The sequence below is a fragment of the Mobula birostris genome, chromosome 22 (assembly GCF_030028105.1).
Source record: "Mobula birostris isolate sMobBir1 chromosome 22, sMobBir1.hap1, whole genome shotgun sequence".
NCBI classification, from domain to species: Eukaryota; Metazoa; Chordata; class Chondrichthyes; order Myliobatiformes; family Myliobatidae; genus Mobula; species Mobula birostris.
The window spans coordinates 29,936,760-29,961,411 of NC_092391.1; the positions used below are offsets into that span (position 1 = coordinate 29,936,760).

A 24,652-nucleotide genomic window follows, 5' to 3' on the forward strand; every position below is an offset into this window, starting at 1 on the left:
CTGTCGCGTTATAAGGCATTGGTCAGACCACACTTGGGAGTACTGTAAGCAGTTTTGAACCTCTTATATATGAAAAGATGAACTAACATTGGTAAGAGTCCTTGAGGAGATTAACAAGAATCATTCTGGGAATGAAAGGGTTAACACATGAAGAACATTTGATGGCTCTGGGCCTGTACATGCTGAAATTTATAACAATGAGAGAAGATCTAATTGAAATGTATCGAACATTGAAAGGCCTGGATAAAATGGATGTGGCGAGGATGTTTTGTATCATCGGTGAATCTAGGACCAGAGTACACAGCCCCAGAACAAAGGAACGTCCAGTCAGAACAGGGAATTTCTTTACACAGAGCATGATGCATCTGTGGAATTCATTGCCACAGATGGCTGTGGAGGCCAAGTGACTGAGGTTGATATGTTCTTAGTTTGTCAGGGTGTCAAAGGTTACAGGGAGGAGGCAGAGGAATAGGTTTAGGAGGGATAATAAATCAGCCATGGTGGAATGGTGAAGCAGACTCAATGGGCTAAATGGTCTAATTTTGCTGTTATGTCTAATGATCCTATGGACTTATCATGCAATTACTATCTCATCGGCCTTGATTTTAAGGTTTTTGAGTGAAGTGAGTTTGATTATAGCAAGAAAGCTTGTTCTTTTTGAAATGCACTGGAATACCATAAGATATGGAAGGATATATCACAACTGGAGGGTGACATTTTGTTAATACCGGCTTAAAATGGTTGCTCAGAATGTTCAACCATTCAATTTTCTGTATACTGTAAATTGATTTACTAATTTATTATTATTTTAATTTTTCTTCTTCTACTATATTGTGTATTTCATTGAACTGCTGCTGCTAAGTTAACAAATTTCACGTCACATGCCAACGATAATATAGAATCTGATTCCGATTCTACTTCTGACAGTAATCTACGTTTGAATGTCAAACCCAATAAGAACCTGACTTTATGAACTATGGTATTCTGAGCTCCAATCCTTTTTCAAACAACAGAACTGTACAGGTTATGTTTTGTAACTTCAAAATATTAAACTCTTTGAAAAGAAGACACAGGAGTCCGAAAATGCGGGTCAAACTTCAGGTTTACTTTAAAGCAAGATGAACACGTGTCACGTGGTAGCAACATGACATATGCAATTTACTTATTTTTACATATAACTTGTAGTGAATTATTTAAACAAGCAAAGAATGCCTAAACAACATATTTATAAGATTATTCAAATATTACTGAAATATTAAATATACAATACAGTTAATACAACCTTTTTTACCCTAACAATCAGCATTACAGACCAATTGCCATTCATTTCAAAGCCATTAATTAGATTTTACTATATGCCTCTGTTAAATATCTAACAAAATCCTGCACACTCTTACATCATAAGTGTTCTGCATTCTTTAAAAATCAGAGGAAGTGTCATGTGGGTGCTGCTTTTTCCTTTTTATCTAGTTAGGTCCTTTTTCAACATATTTTCTCTACCAAATAGATCTTGAATGAAAGATTCTGTGTAAATAAATAAATTGTCTCATATCCCTGGAGGTCTTCAACAATTAAATCAAAGGATTGACATGAAAATTTTTGAAACACGTGCAGTTCTATAATGATATGCCACAAAAATAACAATGTTCCAAAAATTATTGAGCATAATACCACTGAAACAGTCACTGTTTTAGTTGAAAGGACTGTCAAGAGAGGAACAGGAACGCAATCCTCCTTCACAGCACCTGATGAAATATTCCCTGTTGGAAACAGCAACAGAGATATTGTCTTGCTTGTCAGAGCTGATTAGTTAGAATATCCAGCATGATGCAATGGGGTTTGATGTTCCAAACCACTGGGGGCTTTGGAAACTGAGGCAGATAATACAAATGTGTGGCATTTGTCTCTTGACCTTGATGGGATATTTCTTCACGTTGCAAGGAGAAGCATTACATTAATTTCAGTTGCCTCAATGAAAGGCACATGCAGGCGCACGTCATGTGTTGGTGACACAGTGGAAAACAAAGGCACAATAGATCCCTACCTGTTTGGTATTATTGTTATGTGTAATAATAGTAATAATAAAAATCTACACAACAGTCGGGTAAAACTTCTAAGGATATACCTTCATCAATGAAAACAGGATTCAACACTCTGCACGAGCATATTCACAGACATCCCACCTCTCCCGGAAGTTCCGTGAGTCTCACGCATATTAATAGTGATTCCCTGATGCCTGCAAATTATATACAATGTCCCAGAAATTGATTTTTTTGAGAGTGAGCGTGAGCGAGAGAGCAAGAGAGCGAGCGCAAGAGCAAGAAAGCAAGCGCGAGAGAGCGAGCGCGAGTAAGAGCGACCACGAGCGAGAGAGAGAGCGAAAGCAAGAGCGAGAGTTCCAAAAAAAGTCAGAGTGGCAGAGTGTTCCAAAGAAAATATAAAACGTACGTCACCCCAGACTACACTAAAGTGTACCCCTGCCTAATAGGGGTCAAAAATAATGACAGTGTTGCTCGCTGCACTGTTTGCAACAGTGACTTTTCTATTGCCCATGATGGGTTAAGACTGTAAAAGACATGTTGAGGTGAGTTTAACAGGTGTCATTCATTCATTAGCAGAGCAAACGTTATTTAAACTAGCTGGCTAGCTACTAAGGCGCTACTCTATTGCAGACATCCCACCTCTCCCAGAAGTTCCGGAAGTTCCGGGAGTCTCCTGCAAATTGATGGTGCTACCTCCCTGAAATGAGTTTTTGCAGGGTGGGATGTCTGTATTCAATTCTGATAAGAAGTACACACAACTAAACTTAAATGAGAGCACAATCCAGAAAAAAGAAAAAATTATCACTATTGAAGAAAAAGTTAACCAATGGAAGAGCATGATCCTCCATGGAAGACTCCATGATCTGAGCAGACTAGATGTCGGCAAGGAAGCGTTGAACACCTGGCTCAGAGTTGGAGACCTCTTCCCAGAAACAGAAGGGCTTCTTATGGCAAAACAGGACCAGGTGGTTAACACAAAAAAGTATCAAAAATACATAATAAAAGACCATCAAATTAAAGACGATAAATGTAGAAAATGCTGAGAAAAGCCAGAAACAATCCAACACATTACAGGATCCTGCAGCAGTTTAACTCAATCAAGAGATAAATATCATTCATCAAAATATTGCTTTAAAATACAAACTCATAAAAGAAATCATACCTTGTTATAAATACAAGCCTGATCTAGCTTAAGAGTAAGAGTCCCACAAATTATATTACGACTGATCCATTACTATGGATAGGACAATCCAAAATAACCATCTGGATATAATAATGCAGGATAAACAAACAAGAACAACTAACTTAATAGATATAGCCATTCCAAACACACATAACATACAGATATCAATTCATGAAAAACACCAGAAATATGCTGAATTGAAAGAGGAAATTGAAAGACTATGGAACATGAACAGGGTATTTACATTGTCCCAAAAGTAATAATCTGTAACTAGTATCACTCTAAAATCACTGCACAATAGCATTGAGCAATTAGGGCTACACAGTAATATCTATGTAAATCTTCAGAAAGCCACCATACTAAACACCACTAGTCCAGAAGTTCCCAGCAATTGATAAATGAGCGTGTTTAGCTACGCCTATACCTCAGGTTTTACCAGCTTGAGTTGAGAAAAAATACATTTCTGTAATAATAACAATGTTAATGCCTCAGCCTATGGGATGTGAATGAAAAGGAATGCATTGGGCAGTTTCTGGAAATGTCTCCAATCTTCAAATTAAAGACCAGTTATTCCAAATTGGAATCCATTATTAAGTCACACCACGACAGGCTCTCCCACTTCCAATGCGTATACTGCAATGCTCACGGCAACTGCAGATGAAGGTCCTTTCCAACAGGTTATATAAAGAAAACCATGATACTGATTAATAAAGCTTTTGATTTCATGAAATCAAGGCACCTATATTAAATAATCAAAATCCAATTTTGTGCAAATCAAATCTATTTCAAAACATTGCACCGATTAGCATCCTTCAGTCAAAAACAATCAATTTTCTGGAAAGATCTTTAAAAGGTTTCACTGAGAGGAACAAGAAAATATAAACTCATGCTGATATTTTTAATTGATCTGTAGTGCAGGTATTAAATTCTGGAAGATGGACAAAAGAACAAGAATATCCATAATTTCATTTGTTACCCTTCTGTACAGCCCCAACCACCAACCCCCACTACGTATTCTTCTGTTTCCCAAAAATCCAATTGACGAGACTTTTAATGTCAGTTCAGAGCTGGAATGAGTGTCAAATACGTTTCAGGAAATGAAAGAATGACACTTTGGTGTAAGAATCACTGCTCATCTTTCAATATACTGTGCTGGCCACATCAAATGCTCTTACGTGTTCATCACACAAGGGCCATTTTTGTAATAGCAAGACAAAGGAAATCATTTCTTTGTTTGGTTTCCTTCGTTTTCACAGGAAATGCACATCTCCCAACCATTACCCCTGCTAATTGCTAAACCTAACATCAATCTTATTATAAAAACTTTGAAAGCAGAATCAGAATCGAGTTTAATATCACCAGCATTTGTAGTGAAATTTGTTGCTTTGTGGAAGCAGTACATTGCAGTACATAATAATAGAGAGAAAAAAACATGAATTACAGTAAATATAAATTAAATAAGTAGTGCAAAAATAAAAAATTTTAAAAGTAGTGAGGTTGTGTTCATGTGTTCAAAGTCCATTCAGAAATCTGATGGCAGATGGAAAGAAGCTGTTCCTGAAACATTGAATGTGTGCCTTCAAGCTCCTGTACCTCCTCCCTGATGAGAAGCAATGAGAACAGGGCGTGTCCTGGGTGATGCGGGTCCTTAATAATGGATGCTGCGTTTTTGAGGCATCATTCATAAAGATGTCCTAGATACCACAGAGGCAATGCCCATGATGGAGCTACAAGCCTCTGCAGCTTATTTTGATCCTGTGTGGTATTCCCCCATATCAAGTGACATACTAAATCTCTTCAAACTCCTAAGTATAGCTATTGTCATGACTTCTTTGTAGCTACATCGATATATTGGTACCAGGATAGATCCTCAGAGATACTGACAGCATGAGCATGAAATTGCTCAGACTTTCTAATTCTGATCCCTCTATGAGGACTGGAGTGTGTTCACACACACCAGCAAGGAGCCACAACAACCTCTGAACACCACTGATCCTGCAGATGGATTCTATGCAAGAGTTAGCAATTGTATGATAATAACTTTGATAAAATTATAACTCATGAGGTAAAAAGTGAACAATTAATTTACCATCATCCTGTCATACTATCACACAAAATTAACATCTATCTGTTTATGCACCTTTACAAAATTGGACTATTTATACCTTCTTATTGTCTCTTTTTGTTTACAACATCCCCACCCACAGTCCCCATTTATTTCCCTTTTAAACACACTGAGAGACCAGGTTGCTTATAGTCTGGCCAGAGCTATAAATGGTCTGTCCTGGAAGATGACGCAATTTAAGATACAGGTCGACCTTCACTAATCCGACTACCTGTAATCCAGTTCCTTCGATAATCCGGCACTGATTCTGCTTAATGTGATCCTTCTGTAATTTGGCATTTTCACTAATTCGGCACTCCTCAGGTCCCAATGGTGCCAGATTGGTGAAGGTCAACCTGTAATACTTATGATACATTTCCTCCCATAGTCCCTATACATGTAACCAATTATTGCCTCTGGCTGGATTGCAGGTTGAGATTTCATGGGACTTTCCAAATGTAGATCAACTCAATGTCACAAACTTTAGTCTCTACCAAAGCATGAGTGGAGTTGTCAGGAATATATCGGTTGTTGCATACACTGGCCGAAGTTTCTATGTACCCTGCTATCCTAGAATGCAAAGTTATTCATTCGTTCCAATGTAAAATGCAGTAAATAGATAGGTGTAGATCTTCCACTAACCCAAGATCAACACTTGCACAATGCTTCTTCTTCGAACATGGTGCAGGATGTGGTCTTCCATTTGGGAGGCTAACTCCTGGCAGTCTGAACTGTCTCAATTGGTGAAACTGCCCCAGAATGTCTTTACAGCTACTGAGGCCTCAGTTCCATGTTCAGCAGAAATATTAAAAAATTATGAAACCGTAAAAATAAACACAGGAAAGCCTGCAGACGCTGGAAATCCAAAGCTATACACACAAAATACTGGAGGAACACAGCAAGACAGGCAGTATCTATGGAAATTAATAAACAGTCAAGGTTTCGAGCTGAAACCCTTCTTCAAGACTAGGAAGGAAGGGGGAAGTCACCGGAATAAAAAGGTGGGGTGGAGAGAAGTGTATTAAAAATAAAACACATTCAAAAGATAACTATAACAGTGAAAGGCACAGACTTATAAACAATTACATTAATTTAAACTAACCGTATCGCCCTTTAGACCCAATAGGCTGTCTAATCCAAAAGTGCTGATGACACAATTAAAGATACCGTTGCCAGTTTAAGACGAGCTTTTGTGATGAAATGCAAATATGTCCATTGGGAGCACTAACTCTCCCAGGTTAAATATTTCTCTCAATATATCTTGACATCTCAGTGGCCTACCTTAACTTTTCATGCCTTGATCAGGTAAAAATGACCAGAAAACAGCTGTTCCAACACACCTTCATTCAAATACAGATCAACCTCAGCACCCTTGACTTTGTTTAATCCAACAGCTTTCATAGCACTTAATTTATATGAAGAAAAGTGTATGTTCCTTTTGAAACAGTTTGCACAATATGGTTATAATGCACATAGATGAAACAAATAAAGTACCTTGTGTTGGTTAATCGGGCTGAAGTTCATGAGATACCTTGTTCAATTTGAAGAAAGGATGTATCCTTGTCCTGAGACAAAGCAAATTGAATCAAAAATATATTTTAATACTTCTAAAATGCTGAGAGAGAGAGAGAGAGAGAGAGGAAATGAAGAGTCCTGAAGAAAGGTCTCAGCCCAAAATGTTGAATATCTATTCATTTTCATAGATGCTGCCTGACCTGCTGAGTTCCTCCAGCATTTTTGTGTGTGTTGCTGCAGGGAGAATGAGAAACAGACAGGCAGACAGACAGGGAGAAAATCACGCTGAGTAACAGAGGAAAAGATAGAGGGAGGGAGGGAGGGGGTTGAGGTAACAAGAGAAATAGAGAAAGAGAAGGTGGGAGGAGGGCTACGGAGGAAGAAATAGAGAGAAAGACAGAAAAGAGGAAAAATAATCTGCACAAATTAATAGGCTTTAAGGTCATTCAAATAGTGTGGCTTTAAGGTCATTCAAATAGTGTGGCAATTACCTTCGTATTTGGGGTAAACAGCTTGAATATTATTACCTCCCCCCTTTTTTATTCGGGAAATTGTTTTCAAAAGCTGTTTGTACTGTTAATGACAGCAGTACGGCATTAGTTTGCCTGCAGCAAATAAATACAGTATATAGCATAATAAATGGCTGGCAGCAGGTTACAGGGCAGTAATTCAATTGAGCAGCACTGATGATGCAATAAAGCTCAAGAGTGAAGCTTGAGCATTTACAAATGTCACCAAGAACTGCAAGATTGAATTACAGCCTCAAGTCTGATGCCAGCTCTTTTGTTGTTCTGTATGATATACAATTTATGGTGTATTTAAAAGAAAAGGAAATAAACTGTCTTTTTTATCGATCAGAAAACATTTCTTATTTTACTGGTCTACAGGGGTCTTTGTAGTTAAAAATGTGACAATGATCAATGGAGGATATAAGGCTATAAATTGGAAATATAGGAGAAAGTCTACATTCACACCATCCCCCATCTGCACGCCACTCAGCAGCACAATTTCTAAAACTTGCCTGAAGGCACCAGCTGATGTATGGGACACAGCAGGTCCAAATTGCTATTCTATAATGTGTAAGCCTTGGTCGTGGAAAGCACAGTAGGGAATTGGGGACGTATTATGCAGGACCTAGTGGAGAGTGAGTCCTTGTTGACTGCTCCTAACACTGCCAACAGTTAGTCAACTGAAAGCTGCGGTACGTCTTGCCTTCATCAACTGGCTCAATGCAAATCACAGTCACAACTTGGGACGTAATGACCTGTCCAGCTTAGATGATTATCAATAGACAGAAACATGTAAGCTGGTCACCTCAGAGTATTATCCTTTAGTTCCAAAATGATTTGGAAATCATTTGTGGTTACCAACATGTTACCCATTAACACATCTGGCTAGTCTTTAAAAGAAATAGAACACAAAAAAAATATGCAATACACTTTGTATTATAAATGAGTCCAAGATGAGTGTTCGTCATCAGTTAATAAACAGTGAATCACATAGTATTGAGCAGATTTTTGATAATAATCCAACCAAAGCAAGTCCAATTTGCACAGAACTACAGATCATTATATACAAAAAGGGGGGCGAAATTTCTCTGCATCCAATGTTATAAATTTATGTTTTACATTCATTTGGAAAGAGAGGGCAAAATTTTAAACTACACAGCATTAGAATTGTGCAGCATTTTCCACTCCATTTATTACACTCATAGGGCATTGATGCAGCTATGGAACTCCCAACTAAACTAATGGTGTTCCAAAGGACATGTTTACCTCACACCGAGTTGCTTACACTCAGTGTGTTGAGGAAACTGCTACTCTAACTTTGCCCCATTGACTTTCTGCTGGATATCCGAGGGAACCATTAACTACGTTAAGTCTGGCATTTGGTGGTGAATTTATGAAATGGAATGTGGGCATGTCTAATGTTGATAAATTTGAGAGGAAACTCGATGGCTATTAGCCAGCAGAAGTGAATAAGGGGTCTGAGAGGCAGAAGAATGTAAGGTTTTAAGTCTGGGACTCAAAGGTTTCTTCCCTTTCTAAACTTTCTCATGTTTCTACTTAAAGCCAGATGTTTGGTTTTGATAATCATGATTCTGACTTAAAGGCAATTGTGCAATGAGACTTTTCCAGCCATATCACTGATGTTTAAGCTTCTGGCTACTACCCTCCTCATGATGATACTTCCTGAGTAAGAGCTCAGGCTGCCTGCAGTCAGTGTGAACTGGACGTCAGCGGCATTTTGCTCCATTTTCTGGTTGCCATTTACATTTACCACCCATGCCAATGGAATAGATGTGATGCCCTGTTTATCCCAGATCCTTCGCCCATTGTATGCTTGTAATACTTGTAGAACTGTATGCGTTTCTCCGAAGCCTTCCACTGAATTGCTATCTTCATAAAACAAAGTTATACAGATAGTAGTACAGAAACAAGCCCTTCAGCCCACTAAGCCTTCATCAACCATTACCCACCAATTTACACTAATCCTGCATTCATTTCATACTTTATACTCTCTCCATATTCTTAATTCTCTCCAGATTCCACCACTCACCTACATACATGGGGCAATATTCAGCAGAAAATTAACCTACCAGCTCTCAGATCTAAAAGTTATTCAGCTTGTCTCAGTCCTGTCCTCTCCTCATAGATCTGCAATTGTAGCCATCCAAACTATCTCTTCTCTTTCCCAACTGTGCATTCCAGAGAACAAGAAAGACTTTCCCCCATGTAATCCTTGATTTCTTTAACCAATGACTTTCATCTTATTCCCTGCAGTTCTTGATCTGTCCAGCAAAGGAGAAGGTTGGTTTTCAACTAGCATTTGTAAACTTAACTAGCTCGATCAGATCCCTTCTCATTTGTTTCAAGGAAACCTGCCTTCACCAGTCTATTCATGTAACTAAAGTCCCTCATTCCTGGAATCGACCCTTTCTACATTTTCTCAAAGGTTTTCATGTTTTTCATAAACTTTCACAAACCAGTTGTTTTGCCCTTTTACTATTTAGTTAATGTGGGATCCAGGGTGAACCAGTCAAATGGAAGAATTGGCTTGGTGGAAGGATTCAGAGGTAGTAAGTGGAGTTCTTTTTTCATACTGCTGGCCTATGATCAGTGGTGTGCACAGGGACCAGTGCTGTGTCCTTTATTATTCGTCAAATGCATTAATGATTTAGAAGGGAATATTGGTGATATAATTAGTAACTTTGCAGATGACACTAAAGTTAGTGGTATACTGAACACTGAAGATAGTTAACTAAATAAACTGGGAAACTAGGAAAAGGAATGTCAGGTGGAACTTAACTCAGACAAGTCCAAGATTATGCATTTTGGAATGTTAAACCAGGACAGGACTTAAGACAGTGAACAGCAGGGCCTTGGAGAGTGTTGAGACCACAAGACATTGGAGCAGAATTAGGCCATTCAGCCCATTGAGTCTGTTCCACCATTCCATCATGGCTGATCCTGGATCCCACTCAACCCCACACACCTGCCTCCTTGCCACATCCTTTGATGCCTTGACTGATCAGGAAACGATCAACTTCCGCCTTAAATATACCAATGGATTTGGCCTCCACCACAGTCTGTGGCACAGCATTCCACAGGTTTACTACTCTCAGGCTAAAAGAATTCCTCTTTACCTTTGTTTTAAAGCTTCACCCCTCAATTTTGAGGCTGCGCCCTCTAGTTATGGATATCCCCATAACAGGACATGTTATTGAACAGCAAGGCCTTGGAATACGTCCATAGTTCCATGAAATTGCCAACACAGGTAGGCAGGATGATTCATAAAGAAGACACTGTTGCCTTCATTGGTTGAGTCATTGAGTTGGTGTGCCATGTTACAGCTGAAAAAGACATTGGTGAGACTGCATTTGGAGTATTTTATACACTTCTGTCTGCCAATCATAATCACATGAAGGATGTGATAAAGCTGGAGGGAGATCAGAAATTATTCTGAAGGACGTAACTGGGATTTGGGGATTTGAATTATAAGGAGAGACTGTATGGGCTGGAACTGTTTTCCCTGGAGCAAAGGAGGCTGAGGGACCCATGGAGCAACATTTGTACACAGGGGTTAGTGCATATATGAGACGACTTACCAGAAGAAGTGGAAGAGGTATGTGCAATTATAATGTTTAAAAGAGATTTGGACAGGTATACAGCTAAGAAAGATTTAGAGGGTTATGGGTCAAATGACACCAGCTCAGGAAGGCACTCTGGCCATCCTGGATGAGTTGGGCAGAGGGACCAGTTTCTGTGCTGTATAATTCTAAGCCTAGGTTTTCTTGTGTTTTTTAACTAGTTTGTCAAAACGTCTGCATTTGCAGTAATTAATTTACATTCAGTGTTGGTTAATGCTACTGTCATGAGCACAGAGACCTCTGGAACACCTAACTGGTGCCTTGCTGAATGCACCAATGGGTTTCTTTTGTTTATATTGCAAACTGTCAGGTTGATAATACCCTCGGAGAATAAATCCACTAGATGTGTTCACTGATGACAGCTGCTGCATGCTGATTGTGATGCATTTATGACAAAACACACTGGTATGGATGGGAGGAGCTGAAAAGAGCATGTAAACAAATAATATGAATTGGGAAGTGGGTGGTGATGGGGGGGGGGAGGGACCACATTTATTTGCCTCTCACAGTGCCCTGTAAACAGCAAAGCTATAACTGCTTGTCAATACCCTTTAGTTTTAATCATCCCCTGCGGATAAATGGAATCACAAAGGCTGAAAGCAGCCCCGCGACACATTCGAAGCTGGAACCCTGCCTACTGAGGTGTTTGAGACAGAGAATAGCAATATCATGGGCAATTATCAGTTGCTGCAAGTGGCCTCTGTATGAAATTACCACTGGGCAGAAAAATGTGGGTTTACAGCTTTAGCAAGTGAATGCATTTATCTCAAAAATGACTTAGAAGTCATCTGTGGTTTCCAAGGCATTTACAACAAACAAACCTGATTACCCAATTTTTGTGTCTCTTGTGATTTGAATTTTCATCAATTGTTAGCCACGGACAAAAATAAATCTTTAAAGATGTCCCAGCAGCACAACAGCCGCAGTTAGCGAGATATTTGTGTATTTTTAGAGCTTGCTTTCCCATGCTACTCAGCTGTCATTAACCAGTGCATAACAAAGTCGTCTGCCATCAGGAGTGAAGACTGCCCAATCTGAGCTGCTTTAATCAAATAATTTTTCACATGAAAGAGTTAGGACCTGAATAGTGTCTAATTGTAATCAGTTTACTTTGGTCTCTGACAACCCTGGGTGGCCATTAATGGAGCACACTAGCAAATTTACATTAGAATATAGGGTTTTAAGATTGAGACACATTGCTCCGTTTTGCACCCTGAATGGGCTGTCCCAACAGTGTGACAACAGTTCCTTAGCATAAAGTTTCACCAGGGAGAATGTGGCCTCCAGGAATAAAAAAAACCCAGATTGCGGACTTCAGAGAAAAATTAAACATAGAGCTCATTCATTTGTGTTCGAAGAATGAATGGAAATTACAATATAACGAACACAAACATTTTCCTTCAAAATATTGAGAGATTACAAAATGGTGTTGTAGAAATTTTTGCTGTCTGGTGTGATGTATGAAGCTTCATTTTATTCTGGATATGGAAAAGTTATTTTATGTGTAAGAAGGTAAGAGGGAAAATATAGATTTGATGCACTTGCATGAATGCAGTACGTTTCATGACACAAAATCTGCCTGCATGCTTCAGAGCCTTCAGTGTTGTCACAGTGGTGCAGCTCATTGGGTTGCTGCCTCACCATCCACTAGCCTGGGTTCAGTCCTAACCTCCAGTGCTGTCTCTGTGGAGTTGGCACGTTCCCCCTCTGAAGACATGGGGTTTCCTGGCTGCTCCAGGTTCCTGCCACATCCCAAGGACATGCAGGTTGATAGATTATACCAACATTCACATCTTTGGGATGTCGGAACTTGCCCCTAGCGTGTGGATTAATGGTAGAACCCGGGAGGAGTTGGTGTGAATGTGATGAGAATTGAATGGAATTAGAGCATGGATAGGTTGGGAAGAGGGCCTGGTTTCATGCTGTTTGGCTCCATTACTGTACGACCCCATGATGGTTCAAAGGAAAGTCAGTAGTCTATTGTCACACATCCAGTTCCCAAAAAGAATGAGATAGCTCACAAACAGATAACTTGCTTGATTCATATGTGTTAACCAAAAGATATTGGCCAAGAGTACAGATGGATATGGCACCTTTCATATCCCATTTAGGATACGGCAAGGCAATGTCCACTCAATGAAGCACTTTTGATGTAGAACTGTGACTGACATACTACATACAGCAAACTCAAAAAAAATTGATATTGACCATTTATTGTGGTCAATATCTTCAGAAGCAATATCCCAATTATTCAATAGTTTAGAGTTTGGTTAGTAAATGGAGTTTTGACCAAATCCAAACTCCACTGTATTTATCAAAGTTGCTGGTGAACGCAGCAGGCCAGGCAGCGTCTCTAGGAAGAGGTACAGTCTCGGCCTGAAACGTCGACTGTACCTCTTCTAGAGATGCTGCCTGGCCTGCTGCATTCACCAGCAACTTTGATGTGTGTTGCTTGAATTCCCAGCATCTGCAGAATTCCTGTTGTCCACTGTATTTATTCTGACATTGCAGAGTCCTGAATCCCAGTTCATTAACCTTCAAATATAATTAATCTCCAGAAGCACTGAAACATCTTAAAAATGAAGGTATCAAAGGACAGTGCTTTCACTCAATTATTTCCTGTGTAAATTGATGTTCCAAATGGTGTTTTGCTCTAATTTATTTTTTTAAGAGCCTGAAGAATAATCCTACTCCAATGCTGTCAAGAATCAACAAAAGAACATGAGAAAATAGAAGCTGCGGTCGGGCACTTGACCTGTCAAGCCTTCCGCATCAGTCACATGATCATGGCTAGTCTGCCCCACACCTCACCTTTGAGTGTATTCTTCACTATTCTCAGTTTCTACTAAATTAAACTTATTCCTCTGGATAAAATAGAGTCAAAAGACACTTTTATAAAGTTTTTCAATGCATTTTCATACATTTACCAAGAAATTAACCATTATCTATCTAAAACAACTTGAAAATAGTTCAGAACAGCTCTGATAAGTTATTGTTAATGGTTTAATATCTGTCCATTCACAAATAGTGAACTGAATATAATTTTTATAAAAAACACAAGCGATTCTGCAGATACTGGAAATCCAGAGCGACACATTAAACATTAGAGGAACTCAGCAGTTCAGGCAGCATCTACGTAGGGAACAGCTGATGTTTCGTGCTGAGGCTCTTCATCAGAACTGGGAAGAAACCTGAATAAGGAAATTGAGGGAGAGGGAAGAATATAATTAAAGATGTATTTTGGGGGACAAGTATCTTTTCGTCTGTACTAATCAAACTGCATGCAATATCTTTTAAATCTATATTGATTTTCATGCTATCACAATCACAATGTCTAACTGTGATTGTTATCAGCAGGTTTTAGTTCAGTGTTCTGCAAAGGAATTTGAAGAGAAAGTTGAGGCATGGGATTCCATATGGGCTGTTGATCATGTGAGAGAAGAAGATAGCTATGTTGCCCACTCTCTTGTGCTTCCCCCCAGCTCCCCAGTAAGCTTTCATACAGTGGGTAAACTGGCAAATAGGGTCAGATGAGCCTTTGGAACAATAGTCTCACATATTGGTTGTGAGTTCTCATTAAGCTCCCAAAAGGAAGAATGTTGGAAATATGCAGCACATTTCCAATGAAATTTTCATTCAATTTTGGAATTCTTTTTTGATGTGGGGATCATGGGATGTAGATAGAACAGTTAATAAGAAAAATTCCCCATGCAAAGGTGTCTAAAATAGACAGCATAGATTTTGGAAAAGGTCTTAAGGTATTTAGTGGAGAACTATCACCCAGAGTCTGGCTAGAACTTGAAATGTCCAAGTGGACGTGTGAGACAGACTCTTTCACAATACTTGATGTCTCTTGGTGAGCAAGTGCATTGCCAGGGCAGAGCGGATGCTGGACAAAATGTGAGTAAATGCGATTAATATAGATGTTTAACATTGGATAGCATGGACATGATGGACCGATGAGCCTATGATGTTTGATTCAATGACACAAGGACTGATGCAAACGTTTCAAAACCTTAAACTTTACTGGATTTAAATGGATCCAATACAAAATGCAAACAATAGAAGTTTTTTTCCCGCAGATTTAAACAATCAAATTTGGCCTTAAAAACAATCTTTTAGGTCCATAATAGAAATCTGGATAACTGTGAAGATGCCTGTTCTTCCGTATAATTAACAAACAGCCTGCTAAATCATGGGAACCTGCAAATTCTAAGTTATGACTTTTTTTTGTGGGGGGGGATACAATTTTATTAATGGGTCATTAATCCTAAAGAAAAAAAGGCATTATCCTATTTTTCATCCAAAGAAGAAAAGAAACCCCCATGAGTTAAAATCCAATTATTAACCGCACTCTCCCCCATCTTCAATACAAGGCAATGATTATGTTTTGCTGCAGACTGCCTTGTGTTGTGTTTGACACCAGCTTATGGAACTCTCATTAACACACACACCTTGTTATAGAATACAAATCATGTAACTCCCAGGGACCATATTCTAAGTGCTGGCGAAGAGTCTATACTGTAATTTAAAACCCAAAATCTGGAATAAAATACTTTGCAGCAATAAAAGGCACAGGAATGAACAAAAGGTTTGCATTTGACAGTCCTCTTTAAAGGGAATTTATTGGCTCCCACTGGATCTCCACATACCCACAAGTGTGCAAGTTTGGTAATAAAAAGAAAGCACTACTTCTGGGTGGCTGAACACCAATGGGGAAATATAAAAGCAACCCAAATAAATAATAAATCACAAGGATTATTAATGGCTCTTTGGGGTGTTGGTCAAACCCCAAACATCTTGCTTAAAACAAAATGGTGTTTTTTATAGTTTGCTAATTAAAAGCTCACACACAAACTATTCACTCAGAGTAACACAGGACTGAACTGTCACCCATCAAGTTAGACAGTCTGATTTACTATGTGTACATTCTCGCCCACCCCTCCTCTTTGTTACTGCCGCTAGCAGAGGCGAAGGTTAATGTTTGCAACTGGGATGTCTGGATACTATTGCGTTTAGACTCGCCTGACCTTTTGCACTCATCATTCTTATTTTATGATCAGTTTTTAGAAAAAAAATCTGGTTTATTAGTAGTGCAACTTGGCAGAATGAATTTTTACTTGCTTTTCTGACACGTTCAGCCCACTCTCTCTCTTGTTTTCAAAATATGGCAAAACTGTATTAGACAAATGGTGCTACAATGCGGGGAAACATATCTTAATTTAGTCATGTGTCTGGCTAGGTCCACGTATGTTTGGGGACAATTCATTTAGGGTCTGCTGTGGTAGCAAGGAGCGAAAATGTGGGAATCAAAAGAAGAAAATCGCCTCCTAATTCTTTCTCCCTGGGTGGTATTTGCTTTAATCATTGTCTGGAAATGAACAGGAAAGGACAGGTCATTCCCTATGTTTGAAATGCATTGCATTATAGCATTATGTGATCTGTCAACGTGAGTTGTTTTCTTAAAATTAAGTAGTTTGAGGCATCTGAAAGGTACAAAGAATACTGTTTTTTAAATTTAAAAGCTAAACTAAGTTGCAATTTGCATGACAAACCTCAGCAAAATCCCACTGGTGTACTTCCTCACCACACCATTCCATACTCACCATATGGGTCAACTTTCTATATGGTGAAGGCCCAGGGATAAGCTTCACATGAGTAGAATGTTCTTTCTAGGACCACAGATCTCCTTGGCTTGACAGGGAAGCCAACTGCATGTAGAAAACTGGTGCTTTACCTGCTGGTCCAAATCAGTAATTCTACTTTCTGTTCTATTCTGAAACTGAATCCTCATTACATTCTGAGAACAGCAATGTCGGATTTCTGTAGGTCAAATTTGACTGAGCTCTTTCCCAACACGATAAGCTCCGCTGACATATATCACCGAGGAGAGGCAGATTAATGGATCTTAGACTGCTAAACACTGAATTCAAATCAGACTCTTTCTCATTGTAGTTCTGCTTATAGATTTTTTTTGTTTAATTCATCTATCAGGTATCGCTGGCAATGCCAGCTTTTATTGCCCTTGAAAAGATGGTGTAAACTGCCTTCTAAATCACTGCAGTCCTTTTGTTGAAGGTACTCCCATTGTCCTTCAGGGCAGGCGGTTCCAGGATTTGGACCAGGTAATAATTAAGTTTCCATTGCCAGCACAAGGTGACAATATAAAACATCTAGTTATCACTTCCACAGTAATTCAGGACCAAGTCATATAACTAGTTAATGCACCAGATGTTCCAGTTGAAAAACACTGCAACTGTATTCAGATCACTCCTGTACTCCAACAAAGTAAGATGGCAATCCTCCTTTGTGCTAATTTGACATTATTCTCACCACACTTCCATCAAGTCCTCTCAGCTTTGGCCACTCACCATAAGGAAGCTTATGATGGCTCATTAAACTACCATTATACATGGCTCATTATACATCCATGGGTTTGGGAGGAAACCAGAGGTTCTAAAGGAAATGCACGGCATCATGAGTAAAATGTGCAAACTCCACACAAACAACATCAGATGTCAGGGCTGAAGCAGGGTCAGGGAAGCCTGCAGGCAACAGCTCTTCTTGCTGCACCACAGTTGAGGACAGAGACATTCACAAGTATTCAAAAAGTTTAGAAGCTGGGAGAGTTGGTTTATTTTGTGTTTTCCCAAAGATCATATCTTCAAAAGTTTGAAGTTCAAAGTAAATTTATTTTCAAAGTACATATACTACCTGGAGATTTTCACAGTAGAACAAAGGAATACTATAGAATCAATGAAAAACTACACTTAAACAAAGACGGCCAATGAAAGAAGAAAAACTGAAAATTTAAAAAAATAAATGAGTAAACAGCTAATATTAGAACATATATTGCATAGATTATGGGAACATGCCATTTTCTCTTGTTTGTCATAGATTATGGAATCAGTTCAATGTTGAGGTGAGTGAAGTTATCCATGCTGGTCCAAGAGCCTCATGGTTGAAGGTAATAACTGTCCCTGAATCTGATGGTGAACCTAAGGCTCCTGCACCTCCTTTTTGATGGCAGCAGTGAAAAGAGAGCATGGTCTAGAAGATGGTGGTTTGAGAAAGTAACACCCTACAAGTGAAAGGTTCTTTATTTTTGTGAATCCCCTACTGGCACTGCAGTAAAATTTCAGGCGGAACCTGGATTCACTATCAGGCTGGGATTGCTGCACAGGATGAAAGGAATCCTGCCCTACTGATGACTTTCAGGTGTCTTTAAACCATCCAGTCAAGTCAGTGGAGTCATGCCTTGTAGCCTGGCAAATTTAACCTTGCTAGAATGTCCAGTTCCTATTGATTGGAGCTTGTACATGAATTGGCCACTGTACTTCACAGCCAGTAAAACACTTCAGGTCATTCTGAGGGCAAGAAGAGCGCAATCTAAATGCCTGGCTGTTGTAAATATTCAAAAAAAAATTGTTTATTGTAACCGGAAAACCGGATTGCAATTATTTTACAAACGGAATAAGCAAGCTGACACTCTAGTTCTTTAGTCTGTTCGACCACAAATATTTCTAGATAGCCAATTACTGAGTAACACTAGTTCTGTTTGACCATTGACCCAAGCCTAAAAGGGAGCTGGTGTTTGGTTAATTATGCATCCAGCAAGACCTACTGATTGTTCTTTCATAGTTTTGGAAAGTACACCACCAACCTATTAGTAGTGGAATTAATCTTATCACAGCTGATCATGCGGTCAAGGAGAAAATTTCCAGGTGCTTCGTAGTGGTAGGACCTTTAGCTAGTGGCAGTGTTAGATCTCAGAAATATTAAGATGTGCAGCTTATAGTATAATTTCCAAGGAATTTTAAGGAAATAATTCAAAACTGGTACAATCATTCATATTCCAGAAATGCTGCAGGAGATTCCAAGATGATGTCAGAGCAGGATTGCCAGATAACTTGAAATCATTGCACCATTTGCTTCTGCTTTGACTATTGAGACTGGTACTTCCATCACTGTGTTGGCAAGTGGTTTGGCTCAATGAAAGGAAACTCCAGCCAGTAGAATTTGGCATTGCACAGGTAGTTTCCATAATCTGCACTCAGCCTAGTTAAATACACTCAGGATCTTTGGCAAGATTTGTGAAGTAGATATCTAGCCACTTGGCTGTCAATTGCTTTCCCGGTCACATTACTGAATATAAATGAGCTCATGTATTCTGTCCACAGGTGTGCAAGACCAGGGTTATCGATTTGACTGATGGAGTGTCTCAGTATGCATGGTTCCCTTGCCTGGAAGCATTTCACAGCAGTCCATACTATCCTCCAAAATACTGGCTAAAGGTAAGAGGATTTTACACAGATCAGCTTTGAATGAATAGGAATACAGATTGAACAAAAGCTGTATGGAATTAAACAATTTTCAATAATTACACTTTTGCACCCACCAATTTCCCTTCTATCTGTCACCTCAAGGATGGCATGGTAGAACAGCTAGTAGACCGCTGCATCACAGAGCCAGAAATGTGGGTTCAGTCCTAACTCTGAGTCCTATCTACGTTCGATATTCTCTCTTTGATTGGTTAGGTTTCTTACACACACACACACACAGAGTGAGACACACTGAACACAACATGTTACAAACGCAGGCATGGAGACAGAATACAAATCTAGACACACCCACAGAGGCACCCAGTAGTACTGGCACCTTTATGAAGACACTTTACAAATTTGGGGACATTCTTAGAGATACGCTTATGACTACACACTACAAATCTGGCACAATCACAATGACACAACAAATGTTGGCATAGAGACTGACACAATTATGAACACACCCACAGGGGCACACAGCAAAATTAACTTATTTGTTGGAGATGCATTACAGAGAAATCACACTCACAGAGATCCATCACAAATACTGACACACTCACGGGAATGTTCTCCAAGCATTGACACACTCACAGGAATGTTCTCCAAGTACTGACACACTCACAGGAATGATTTACAAGTATTGACACATTCACAAGATTGTTCTACAAATACTGACACACCCGTGGCAGTGTTCTACAAATACTGAACACTCACGGGAATGTTCTACAGGTGGTGACATGCCCCCGGGAATGTTCTACAAATACTGACATGCTCACAGGAATGTTCTACAAATACTGACACACTCACAGGAATGTTCCACACGTACTGACACGCTCCCAGGAATGTTCTACGAATATTGACACACTCACGGGAATGTTCGACAAATACTGACACATTCACGGGAATGTTCGACAAATATTGACACACTCACGGGAATGTTCTACAAATACTGACACACTCACGGGAATGTTCTACAGATACTGACACGCTCACAGGGATGTTCTACAAATACTGACACACTCACGGGAATGTTCGACAAATACTGACATGCTCCCGGGAATGTTCTACAAATACTGACACAAACACGGGAATGTTCTACAAATACTGGCCCACTCACAATGACATTTTATAAATATTGACAAGCAAGGAGACAAACAATGTTACAAATCAAATAATCCCACATGAACACAACAAAACTGACACACGGTCTAATTGGCACAATCCTGAGGGTGTCCTTTGAATATTGACACGCTCCTGGCAAAGCTGAACAAATACTGACACATTGGACAAGAGTGTATGAATGTTTACCGTGCTGTTGACATGCCACACATATTGGCAGAATGCTCGTGACATTCTTGGTGGGACTCTGCAAACAACTAGAATCTCATTAATATATTACAAGTAGTGACACACTCCCATTGTGATTATTGACTTGTCGCATGCTTTGAACACCACCAAACACTGGGGAACAGACATCTTAAAGCAAGGGTTCCAACCTGGGGTCTACAGACCCCTCGGTTAATGGTAGGGGTCCATGGCATAAAGAAAGGTCGGGACCCCTGCCTTAAAACATCATTTTCCCCAAATAAATCAAGCCACAGCTGCATACGCTTTTTAAAGACAGACACTCACTTGGATATCAAAATATGAAGACATTCATGACTTTGTAGGCACATTAGAATACTCTCAAAGACTTGATACAGTTTAGAAATCTCTTTGTTAAAAACTTATGATTGACTGTAGTCATATCAGTGCAATGATTGATAGCATGTCAGAAAGCCTGTAGGCTGTGGCCAAGATTTCAGTCATTCCTCCTTTTACAACATAGGTCACAATGATCTGTCCTACTGTGGCATCAAATCCTGCTTATGTCAAGAAAGCTCAAACACATTGAGTAAGTTTAGGTACACTCCAAACGAAAAACAAAAAGCTGAATTTATTCATCACATTATGATATCCTTTGTACGCCCTAGAGGTTGCCACAACCAATACATTAATTTCATTCTAATGAATTTCAGTTCTATTGAGATGAACTCAGGCAATGTCAGCCATTTTATTTGTAGAGCCAAGTCCTACAAACAGTATCAAACACTTTAGTTATCTGAACATATATGACTGGGAACAATCCATACTATATTTTTTGATATATATTAGCCAGGTTTTCATGCCCCTGAGACAGAATTGTGGACTACTGCAAAATTCCAATATCCCCATTTGACAGTTCCTCGAAGTGTTTTGGAATCTGGCTCAGCAGATGATTTTCAAAATGCTCCCTTTAACCTACAGGCACCCAAGTTCCCAAGCTCCATTTAAACATTTTGGGGCCCTAGTTACAGCACTCTCTTTACAATCTTAAGTGCCTTGTTTCCCACAGTCCTTTAAACTTACCAGATTCACCAGAAATTTTATTACATTACTTTGTAACTTCTAAAAAGAATGAAGTAAAAGTATGTTGGGGTATTACAGATACAGGCATGGAGTCAAAATAGCAATTCAGATACACACTATTCTACGATTACATCCAATAGATTGTAAATATCTGCCAGTCTGGCACCACAGTCCTGATTGTACTAGATTTTCAGAGTTTACTTTAATATTTTGTCACTTTCAATGCAGCAATCTGTTTTCAGTCTACTAATGTTTCAGACCAGATTATTTACCCAGATACTACAACATTTCTGTTTGCGTAAACTTATAAACAGGAAACAAAGGTCACAAATTAATTGACTGGTCAATGCTGAGAATTAGTTAGTCTAAGACCCCAATCCTATCCCATGCAAGGACAAAGTTGGCAAGGGATTCACCTTGTGACCATTATCCTTGGCTCTTTGCTCACTATCTAGTTTATCTGTGACCAGATATCATCATCCTTTGCACATGAACAGTGTCATTCATCACCGGGAGCTGGCAATTGAGGACAGTTTGATCCACTCAGATGAGTTGGAGAATGAGGAACTTTAGGAAAAGAAGATCATCCAAGTATAATTAGTAAGATCCTCAAATGGTGAATGAAGGAATAGTTTCTCCCCTGGAGATATCCAAAAGTAGTGATCCAAAGTAAATATCCAAAGTAAAATCAGCTATGTGGATCATGGGCAGTCAGAAAAGATTGTTTAATTTGGCATCTTTTCAGCACAGACATTGTGGAATGAAGCATTTGTTTCTGTACTGTACTGCTCTACGTACTGATATATACACACACATTTATTAATTAATTGATTGATTGATTGAGGTGCAGCATGGAGTAGGCCTTTCCAGCCCTTCAGGCCACATCGCACAGCAACCTACCACTTTAATGATAGCCTAATCAGAGAACAAATTGCAATGACCAATTAACCGACCAACCGGTATGTCTTTGGACTGTGGGAGGAAATCGGAGCACCCAGGGGGAAACTCACACAGTCATGGGGGAGGACACACAAACTCCTTACAGGGAGCGTCGGGAATTGAACCCAGGTACTGTAAAGCATTATGATAACCTCTACGCTACCATGCCGGTCCATATATAATGCTGAGATACATCCCAGGATGCACTGGAACACACCATCGGTGATGTAACCTGAGGTCATCGGGTGTTTCGGGTCTTTCAACATCAGACACTCTCGCACAGGCGACCCAGCCAGGGTTGATCAGGCCCCGGATTATGACCCAACAGCACTGGATCATGGGTCACACCTCCTGATCCATAGCCATCCGGAGGCTCACTTTGTGATTGTCCTGATGGCTCTCTTCTTAGGAGACCCCGTAATGCCAAGAGGAGAATAGGATGATAATATATATATATATATTATATGAGAACCATAAGGTCTGTTGTTGTTCAGTCAATGGGTATTTGAAGGTGATTACTTGCAGGGTCATGGAACAAGAGTGGGAAGGCAGTTTTAACCATCAGTCCAGCTCAGCTGCAATGAGCCTCTGTCTGTACCTTACATTTCAATGATTCATTAACTAAAGACAAAATGAGTGCATCATGTTATGTCACAAGAACAGGGAAGAGTGACTGAGAGAAAGAAGCAGCTTCTTTTTCCCACCTTCCCCTCACCAAATGTTAATCCTTGTCAACTTTGCTCTCTCTCATAAGGCCTACTTCACTCAGCCCATGGTTGCTGCTGCTGTCATTGTTCACCTGGCCTCTGACGGAATTAGCCTCATTGAACAAAAGCAGGAATCAATCTCAGTTCACTTGGTTGACACAAAGGATCAGAATCATGACCTGGGTAAGTCTTTACTTCACAAAGCACAAATGGATCATATGTAGAAAGGATGTCGTTATTGCCAAGCCTGAAGGAAGCATAAATGAGCGGAGTGGCCCAAGTGCAGAGGAGCACAAAGAAATACTTTAGGAACACAATGAAGACAAAGACCAGCAGATGGACAGGGTGAAAGGAAAATTAAGTGATGCAATCTCTCTCTTTCTCACTCAGACACACGCACACATACATATGCACACATACAAATACTCAGGCACACACACACACACACACACATATATATATTACATCCACATATATACCACACACACACACACCCTGTGTATGCACAAACTTGCACCATGCACATAAACACACACTGTGTTCACAGACACCCATTCACACGCACGTTACTTCCTTCACAAGATACTCCTTGTTATGTCTTTGAAATGTCTGAGCTCTTTCTCAGAAGCACACATCCTCAATCCGTTCCTGTCCCTGAAGGCTTTTGACTTTGCATTTTCTTCTTTCTTTCTGCTAAGAATTCATCTTCTTTGTGAATTTGGATATTACTGCATCTTCACTTGGAGATCACTGTTCTCTACATGGCAACATTAACCAAAGACCCACTGAACTCTACTGCTCTGAGAACTTGAGAATCCTGGCCTAATCATAATTTCCCGTATAACCAAAAGTATAAAATCAGTCTATTTAAATGTATATTTTGTGCATAAACACATATTTTCAACATCCCAGTTATCCAGCGGCTTTTGCATCTGCACACAATTTTTTATGTTGAGTTGAGGCAAATCCTTCACTATTACTGGTGATATTGGTGTACAGTAAAATAGTTTCTTGAATTCCACAGCAAATAACACCTGTGAGTTTGCTGACTGAATTTGACAATATGAATATGGGATGCAGGCTCTTGAACCTTGCCAGCATTTTCTCACCTTCCAGAGATTTAAGAAGTGTCACTACTCCGCTTTTGTGCTAAAATTGTTGTGCAGATTAAGACTTTTTCCATAAGACTTAAGTACCTGGCAGAAGGTTTGGCCAGGTGGATTCAGAATTGGCTTGCCTGCAGAAGGCAGAGGGTCGTGGTAGAGGGAGTACATTCAGATTGGAGGATTGTGACTAGTGG

The 24,652-nt window shown here is 39.6% G+C and overlaps 1 protein-coding gene across 6 annotated transcripts in view; it reads left to right on the plus strand.

Moving 5' to 3' along the window:
• Positions 1-24,652, plus strand: part of LOC140186348 (pappalysin-1-like) — a 367,560-nt gene that overhangs the window by 138,420 nt on the left and 204,488 nt on the right. For all 6 annotated transcript variants that reach the window (XM_072240504.1, XM_072240506.1, XM_072240505.1 and 3 more), the window contains exons 11-12: positions 19,175-19,288; positions 23,400-23,535. In XM_072240504.1, the coding sequence (XP_072096605.1) occupies positions 19,175-19,288; positions 23,400-23,535 (250 nt within the window). The remainder of the gene's footprint in view (positions 1-19,174; positions 19,289-23,399; positions 23,536-24,652) is intronic.